Source organism: Pagrus pagrus (assembly GCF_965226575.1).
Source record: "Pagrus pagrus genome assembly, chromosome: 3".
NCBI classification, from domain to species: Eukaryota; Metazoa; Chordata; class Actinopteri; order Spariformes; family Sparidae; genus Pagrus; species Pagrus pagrus.
In genome coordinates, this window is record NC_140187.1 from 20,693,580 (window position 1) to 20,703,334 (window position 9,755).

General features: G+C 40.5%; 1 protein-coding gene across 1 annotated transcript; it reads left to right on the forward strand.

The window, feature by feature from the left end:
* The first annotated feature begins 897 nt into the window (after positions 1-897).
* Positions 898-9,535, forward strand: suox (sulfite oxidase). Its single transcript, XM_084350013.1, has 5 exons — positions 898-1,025; positions 3,783-3,853; positions 4,221-4,392; positions 6,173-6,445; positions 7,584-9,535. The coding sequence occupies exons 2-5, from the start codon at positions 3,795-3,797 to the stop codon at positions 8,805-8,807; spliced, it is 1,728 nt and encodes a 575-aa protein (XP_084206139.1). The 5' UTR covers positions 898-1,025; positions 3,783-3,794; the 3' UTR covers positions 8,808-9,535.
* Positions 9,536-9,755: the final 220 nt, after the last annotated feature.

The window sequence follows — 9,755 nt, forward strand, 5'->3', positions numbered from 1 at the left end:
CAAATTCCCTTCAGTCAAGCTCCTGCCAACATTACAGAGCCACTGCTGGCACATAACACCAGCTGAACTCTGAGGTCCTCTGATAAGGGTTTGTTATCTGATCCTCGCTCCAGGCTGAAGACAAAGAAGACTGTGCTTTTGAGGCAGCAGCTCCTAAACTCTGGAGCACTCTTGCATTGGACTTTAGTTCTGTGGACATTGTTGACACTTTTAAAAAGCAGCTGCAGACTCAATTGTTTAGACTTGCTTTTACTTAACTCGTTTTGTTTGTTTTTTGTTGTGCCTCTTGTTGCTAATGTCTCTTTTTCTTGTCAATTTTTTTAATTTGCTTTTTTGTTGTATTTATTGTCTTGTTAAGCACTTTGTGACATCTGTGTTATACAAATAAATGTGTTATTATCATAATTAAAGGGGCACTATGACGTTTTGGAGAATAAACTCAAACTCAGAACTGTACTATTTACAACATTAATGAGTTAATAATACAAACTCAGAAATATGTATTTCCCCCCCTAACTGAATAAACAAGCTGCTCTCAGAGGAAAATAAGGTCCCCAGAACACAGTTTGAAGCTGGAAAGGTGGCATGAAAACTCTGAGTGTTTGTTTATTTAGTTTAAACATGAAACATCTTCTCTCTTCTGGTTAAAATTTCCTAAAACTACTTAGTGCACGTTTAAATGGTCTAATGCCTCACGGGGATTTCACTACCTGGCAACCCAAAGGTCGCCGTCAAACTAAGCCTCAGTAAATTAAACATTTACTACATCATCTTTTAATTAAGCACACCTCACTCGAACAGTTTGCAAAGTATTAAGGACCTTTCAGCTAATCATTTGGGCGGCGGTACGCTGCCTCGCCTGCTCTGTAGGCTTTGTGCCGCCACATGACGAGAGATAAGCGTTAGTTGTCTTGAACGCTACTCGGTCTGTGTTTGTGTAACGTCGCAGAGCTGCGCAACGTAGTTGTTTCGGCTGTAACTACGTGGAGAGCATCAGACACACGCAGGCGACTGACACAACCGAAGTGAGTATTAACTTTGTGTCAAGAGGAAGCGGCAGAAAATGACGTTTCTTGTGTTTCTGAACGTGTCTGACTGAGCGGGTGAAGTCTGACAGGCTGGCTAGTTGCCAGTTGCTAACTTGAGTGTTAGCTAAGTTAGCCGTGAGGATGAGGATGGTGATGTGATGGTGATGAAGCGCTATAAAGTCGGATTTAACGTATTCAACGCAGCGTTAATGTCTTTACACTTTAACATTAATGTTCCGTTATTCAACGTTGGGATAATGGATTTGAGTCAACTATCTCCACTAACTGTGTTTACCTTGGTGCTGCCCTCGCTGTGTCATTTTAGCTAACATGAAGTATCTAATAACTCAGTAAAGGTAATTAACTCTAACCTATATTTATTTTTAGGACCACTGTTGACTTGTGGACTGTGTAGACACAGATATGTTAAAGTATGTCGGAAGGAGAGCAAGTTTAGGATGTCAGAAAAATATAAAACATCATGTGTGTTAGTGAAAAATGGCAGATGGTCAATAAACTAGTTGCTCAACACCTGCAGATGTTATGATGGAGAAAGGTCAGTACAGTACTTCACTGAGCAGTGCTGTAACCATACAACTATTCTCTTACACTGTAAACCACAAATAGTTTAGCAAAACAATGTAGACATTCAAAAGTGCACTCTAATATTTTCAGCAACAGTATAAAGTCCTACATTCTTCAATCGTAGGACTTTCAGATGGGCAGTGTGCTTTTTGTTTTTGTTTTCACCCCACTGCAACTCAAAATACAAGCCTGTTAAGCTCTCTTTACAAAAGCAAATGTAAACATGAGGCTTTAAAGTAAGTCTGCATATATACTACTAATTTTGATTAGTAAATATAAAAAAAAATGTCATTCTTAAAAGCTATAAACTGAGACATATTGTCTGATTGTTCTACAGTTGTATCATGATTATGTGTTCAGTTATGACACTGGTGTTACAATTAACTCTGTTTAAAAGGTGAATTATTTCAATGTAGTTTTAAGTAAGACAAGTTGAGGTCAAGGCTATTGTTAAATTTGGCTCCATAGCTCAACATGATCATGTCTTTCCTGAAAGAGCAGTAGTTCTTACCAGAAGTATTGTGAGAGAGTCCATAAACAGTAGGAGGTTATCACTTCACCCTCTGACCCCTCTGAGTTCAGGTAGCACTCTTCTGGCTGCTGGCAGGCATGCTGTCACAGTGAAGACCGGCTAATGATAACCCAGTCTAATCTTAATGGCCACTTCTGATAGTGATAAGACAGGTGTAATTGATTGATAAAGCCATCTATATGCTATCTGTCCTTTTATGTGTTACCTGTAGGTAACAGAGTTTACAACACAGTAATTACATTTTCTTTTCCAAGGAAAGTTTGTGCTTCTTATTTTATTCAGATGTTCCAGTGTGATCTGTGTACTTTGGTCAGTCACAGAGATTTCCTCATAAAGCAGCCCCACCCAAAGTTTTCTGAAGGTGGGAGACATTTGGCTCCTTTCTCAATTCAGGCTAGAGTCTTTATTAAGTCATACCTCTGTCCCACATTGTCAAAATGTCAGGGTATTGTCAACAGGAGAAGACAGAGTCCTGTTAAATGATATTTTTCTATTGAACTGGTAATACGCTTCAGTTAGCTACTCAATGCTGGACAAACTGTCCGTGTTTACTATAACTACACATTTCTGTGGTTAGAGGAGAGCGAACTGAAGCCTCCTCCTCTCCTCTGTTCACTCCCCCTTAGCTGGTTGGCTCCTTTTGAAGGTTGCAGTAACTCCCGGTTGGTCAGTTCAGGAGGAGGTGAAGAGATTAAAGGTTCAGTTGGTCATTTTAACAGAAACATGTTGTCTGTAAAGAGAGCAGCTTTCGTTATCTAAAAACTTTATATTAGATTGTACATAGCCTTTAAGTAGAAAAATAATGCAGGCAGCTGCATCACTGTTTTCATCAGCTATCCCATCTTATACTTACTGTTACAGCTGCACACTATGGTAAAAAAATATCATATTGCAATTATTTTGATGAATATTGGGACCATGATATGATTCACAATTAGTGGGAATGATCATTTTTGCATTTTCACTACAAAAACTGTTAAAATCATGATGATGTTACATTTGTTTGAGTCTGTACCAAACAAACATGTTTTCTTACATGTAGACACACACCTTACCGTTTATTAAGAAAAATTACAGCTTCTAGGATTTGGATATTGTGATTTAGCTAATATTATGATTAATTGTGCAGTTTTATTCACTGTTTACTAACATATCACTGACAGGGGCTATGTTCAGTAAGACGGTCACTGTTTGAAAGTCAATCTTGTACAATTTGCATATTCCTCTTGCCAGACCTGCTGTATATTCGACTTCATTTCAGGAGTGCTCAAGGAAATACATTTGGAAACTACTGCTCTAGATAAACCAGCCACTTTTCTGTTCTTAACTTCACCGGCTGGAAAACAAAGACAAGTGTGAGAGCTTACATAGATGTAAATCGCTGCAGATGTTTTGAAGTGTGTCAAATATTTCTCATGTGTGCAGCCCTTAAATTTTCACGGTCTGCAAAAATGAAATGTTGATTCACAGTCTGCTTGGCAAAAGAAGAACAAACAATAATTTGAACACCGCAGTTTATTTCACTATCGGGTTTGTGTTCTGCCTCAAATTGAATGAACTTCAGCAACTTGTTCATAGAAATTCAACCTTTCCTTGCAGTATGTGTTGAGTCACTGTGAAATTACTTTTCTTCCCAGAACATCAGTGCAATGCTGCTCCTCAGACGCTGCCACAACCTGACTCGATTTGGTCCTCTCAACACTCAAAGGTACGGTACTGTAACAAAATGGCCATCCGACGCAGGTTTTAGTCCTGGCATTTTATGCGCTGCTGGCATTTACGTGACCTGCCACTGACACAGTAATTGAGTTTTGTCCCGTCTGAGCTCCTGGGTTTATTGATGCACGCTGAAACATACAAGTCTCGCAGTGTTTTGGCAAATACTTGTGATTTTTAAAATTCTTTCATTAACAACTTGACCTTAATAGTGCTGTTTATCCCCCTTTTTATATTTCATTTCACACTTTGAATACACCACAGTTGTGTAGCTACACTTAAATACACGTTTCCTTGAGACCTAACGAGCTCGGCTTGGTGACTATAAAAGTTACATTTAGATTTTTCCCATATCATAGGCATCTGGTGGCACCTGCCGTGACATCGTGTGCAGTTCGTCTCTGGAGCAGTGGCAGCAGTGAGGACCACAGATCGTACCAGCGTGCACATGGTCCCAGATGGAGACATGCCCTGGCAGGACTGCTGGCTGGTACTGGGGCAGTACTGGCTTATGGCCTCTACCACAACAAGGTCAGGAGGAGATAAGATCAGTGAAGACAGTCAATGTTTGATTTGCATTTCATTGTGCCAAGGCGAAATTATGTCAGTTAAACATGTTTTTTCACAGTTGTCCAACGAAAGAACAATATGAGGATGTGGCTTTGATTGTGACAAGTTGTGATGGGCATTTGACACGTTACAGACTAAATGTTTAAAGATTAATTTAGATAAAATGTAGTTGCAGTTTGGCTTGGAATTGGCAAGTGGAATTGGCGGAAGTGTAAAGTACATGTTACAATCCTGATTCTAACAGTATTGTTTTATTATTGAATTAGTTTAATAACATCACATTTAGGAAGTAAGAAATCTCTCTCGGCCACACCCTTTTATGGTCTTCTGCTGTTTACAATGAGGGCAGTTTGCAGTGTCAGCTCATTTGTCAGTTTTTACTCCCACGTTTTTATGTGACTCAACATGCACACACGTCTTGAGCTGAGCAGAGTGCTTCATCTCTTAAGGGAAAAGAAAGAAGGAAGTTTAGACTGGAGAATTACAAGAACAGATGATGACATGTGCTTCCCAAACTGCTGATGACAATGATGGAAATGCAGCATCCTAAAATACATCGTCAAGTCTTTTTGCACTTTTGTGGATTTTGTTGCAAATCAAATTAATTTCTTAAAAATCAATGTAACTAGTAAATGATGGTTACAGATCCACTCAGCTCTCACTTGTACAGTTAGAAAGAATTAACAACCAAAAAGCAGCAGTGCAGCTCTCCTCAACATGTGTAAATAATTAACATGGTGATGCTGCAAGATGCAGATTTCAGGACTTTGTAGCAGCTTTTATTGGTGGTAGTAATACGACTAGTTATGCAGTAGTGGTAGAATCCTGTATTTGCCTAAGTCAGAAGCTTGTCACTTAGTCTCTTCTGTGTTTTTTTCCTATACCAGTAAAAAGAAATTCAAAGAATGGTAAAAACAATCATTACCGGCTCAGGAACATGTTGCTGCTTGACAAACAAAGCCAATCTGTGTTGACCAACATGTGGTGTTTGCACAATTAAGGCTGAGGCTTTTCACAGCGGGTTGGTATGGCAGTAACTGGCTGGTGGAAAGGCTGAAACTTTTTGTAAAATGTGTTCTTGACTTTAACATTTGTCTGCCTTACTATAGGACTGCATTAATAATGGAAGCATTACAGAGATATATTGTATATAAATGAGTCGGCTGTCTGACTCAAAATAATAAACATTACTTTATGTCATTTCTAAAATAATTATAATTTTTTGAAATATTCCTATAATGTTTCTATGATCAGTGTTGTATTTATACCCTGTGATGTAATCTATATTTATCTTAGTTTAATGTATCCCACTATCCATTATATGAACATAGTCTCGATTTGAGCCACTCAGCATTGATTTCTGTATATTTCTCCCTGGTACCACTGTGTCTGTCCAAACCAGTGGCTGTTCAGATAATTGATTATTTTTTATAATATGATTTATAACATACAAACATCAGGATGGACGCACCCAGCCCAGTGGTGTAGGCATGTGCAAACAAGGGAAGTAAACACTGCCACTGCTGTTATAGCCAGTTTACCACCCTAAGACCAGAGGCCTAACAGTGACAAATAATTACAACTACAGTGTGATCACAGAAAAAATTAAATTGACTTTCAGTCTCAGTTTTCAAGATAAATAACCGCCTCCAGGCTGGACTCTTAGATTACAGTCTTTCTCTCTTCTCTTGTCCTTTTCGAATGATAACAGAATTGACGTCTCCTCTTTTCTCCGGTGCAGGCTGAGCAGGCAGACACAGTCAGAGTGCAGCCCATAGAGAAGACCTCAGCTCTTCCCATCTTCACCCAGGAAGAGGTCACCACTCATCGGTCTCTGGAAGATGGCGTGTGGGTCACCTACAAAGGTGGCGTCTATGACATCACAGAATTTGTGGCCATGCACCCTGGTGGGGATAAAATCCTGTTGGCAGCAGGTGGAGACCTTGAACCCTTTTGGGCGCTGTATGCTGTGCACAACCAGGAACACGTGCTGGAAATCCTCGCAGAATACAAGGTGGGCTAACTCTGCACTTTGTCTAAAAATGTTGTGTTTAAACCAGAAAAGGACACAAGATAACCTCTGAAACCATGACTAAGATCAAAAAATAAAATGTGTAATGACTACAGGTACTTAAATGTGTTAGGTACATTACTGAAGAATATTTACTATGAAACCAGTGAACCATAGGAAGAATATTAACAGTGGAGTGTCTTGGAAATAAAACAGGGTTTTGAGCAGATTTGTACAGTGTAGAATAAGTTTCATCAAACAGGTGTTCAATGTAAATCTAAGACAAGACTTGGCTGTCAGCACCTAACACTGTAGCCAGTGTTTGTAAGCCTATATGTAGACATTTGAGTTACACCTCTGGCTGGAAAAAACATAAATGGTAGAGTAGAAAACCTCCAAAAGTGTTAAAAAAAGAAAAAAGGTGAGGGGTAAAATTATTGCTCATTCAGTCCATTGTAAACATCCATTACAGTTTAAGACTTTCTGGTTCAACTGTGACCTACAGCACTTGCTTTAGTTTTGTGTGCACTGCTTGTATTTTCCCCCCCATTGGACCGAGTTGTAGCAATATCACCATTAGAGATCTCATAATTACTGTAGAGAGTAAAGTTTCAACATAAATGATAAAACCTTTGGCCAAAGCTACAGAAATAAAACCCAAGTTATATGCTTGCAGTGCAATACATGACACAGAAACTGCCCCTTGAGCATTTAGTGTAAAAATCCATTAAAATGTTTGCTGTATGTTTGAGGAACATGAAGAGAGATGAATGTGAACCTATTGCAGCTGTTTAGCAGAAGGATGTCAGCTGATCTTATCCTTAAATGAACTTTGTCACTCTTGCACCTGATCACTAAAGACGCACATGAAATGGTCTACTGCCTAGTGTATACTGAGGAGAAACCAGCAGCTGTAGGCTAAATACTGGCACTCCCTCAAGTGGTCAGTGAGAAAAATGCTTACAGATGTTTTCTGGTGGAGTTTTCTTCGTTTCGTCATTATTTGCCTTTGTACTGTATTTTAACAATTTGAGCAGAAATGCCAAATACCAAAATTTTAGGTGAAATTCTGCAATAGCTCATGGCATTGAGTTTGTTCCATGTGGCTTAATAAAACCCTTGTGTATGTGGTTAAAACAAGGTTGGCGAGCTGAGTGCAGAAGACCTGAAGAAGCAGCAGACGGTTGAATCATCTGACCCCTACTCCTCTGACCCGAAGCGTCACCCCGTCCTCCACATCAACAGCCTCAAGCCCTTCAACGCTGAGCCGCCTCCTGAAATCCTCGGTGACAGCTACATCACGCCATCTGCTATCTTCTTCAAGAGAAACCACCTGCCAGTTCCTCAGGTTGACCCAGCTTCTTATAAGCTGAATGTGGATGGACTACCTGGAGAAACGCTGACACTGTCTTTAGAAGAGCTGAAAACTCGATTCCCAAAACACACCATCACCGCCACGCTGCAGTGTGCCGGTAACCGCCGCTCTGAGATGAATAAGGTAAAGCAGGTGAAAGGACTGAACTGGGGCATTGCTGCCATCAGTAACGCTACATGGAGCGGTGCAAAGCTCAGGGATGTGCTGCTGGCTGCTGGTTACAGGCCTGATGACGCCCAGTGGGCTCGCCATGTTCAGTTTGAAGGACTCGACAAAGACGTGACCGGGACTACCTACGGCGCCTCCATACCTCTAAACAAGGCGATTAGTGAGGAAGGTGATGTGCTGCTGGCTTATGAAATGAACGGCGAGGATCTCCCTGCTGACCACGGCTACCCCGTCCGGGTTGTGGTTCCAGGCACAGTGGGTGCACGCAATGTCAAATGGTTGGGGAAGATTATAGTGAGTGCAGATGAGAGCAGCAGCCACTGGCAGCAGAATGACTACAAGGGCTTCTCCCCCGGGACAGACTGGGACACAGTAGACTTCAAGTCCGCTCCGGCCATCCAAGAGCTGCCCATTCAGTCAGCCATCACCACACCGGCAGACGGAGCTATGGTCAACCGCAGCAATGAAGAAGTGACTGTGAAGGGTTACGCCTGGAGTGGCGGGGGCAGAGAGGTGGTACGTGTAGACGTCTCTGTGGATGGAGGGAAGACATGGCAGGTGGCTGAGCTGAAGAGCAGCGAGAAGGGACAAGAACCAGAACCAGAACCCTCACCAGGACGCGCCTGGGCGTGGAAGCTGTGGGAGGTAACGGCTCCTCTTCCTGCCGAGGCTCAGGAGCTGGAGATAGTCTGCAAGGCGGTTGACAACAGCTATAACATGCAGCCGGACACAGTTTCTCCCATCTGGAACCTGAGGGGCGTGCTGAGTAACGCCTGGCACAGAGTGAAGGTGAAGATCAGAGAGGACGAGAGCGAGGAATAGACTCAGTGGTTCGATCCACGTTCAGATTCCAAAAGATTTCACAGCTGAAACAGAGTCATCAGAGTGGACTTTGTGTTTTAAATCTGTCACTCAGCTGGAAAAGTGAACAGTTTCAAAGAGTTATAGCAAGTTTTATACAACAACAGATACAGCAGCATTTGAAGTATTTATGCAATAATGTTGCCTGTGAGATTTGAAGGATTTTAAGAGCTACATAGCTAGAACAAAGCTAAAGGCTGTGAATGACCAAATCAAAACATGTCTGGTAGAGAAAGAAAACATTTATTTTTGTAATCAGTGTTGACTTTGTCACTGCCGACGTATACGCACAGAATATAAAAGGAGTTGAATTACTTATCATGCCTCATAATTTAAAAACCTAATTTTAAATATTAAGTCTAACTGAAATGTAGAGGAATAATAAGTTTATTATATTATTACTTTAAATAAAGGCTACTCGAGTTACATGGATTGCACTTAACTTTAGAGAACAACTGGAGTAGGGTTGCAACTAACGATTGATTGATCTGCCGATTTATTTCCATGATTAATCGTTTAGTCTATAAAATGTCAGAAAATACTGAAAAAATACTACAAAACGACATCTTGGAATGGCTTCTTTTGTCCAGCCAACAGTGCAAAGCCCAAACTTTTCATCTTCTTTCATAAATATAGGAAAATAGCAAAACCTCACATTTAAGAAGCTGGAACCAGCAAATGTTTGACACTTTTGTTTGAAAAAAATGAAAACAATTCTATGATTATCAAAATGATTGGTAATTAATTTTCTTTAAATCAATTAATCAATAAATTGTTGCAGCTCTAAACTGGAGTTTTCCAAGACTGGATTAAACTTGAAAGTTTCAAAACATTTGAGCATTTGTTTATCTGCAGTTTTGACTTTGCTGTTTGATAACCTTTCTTAAATGAGATCAGAAAACCTTAAAT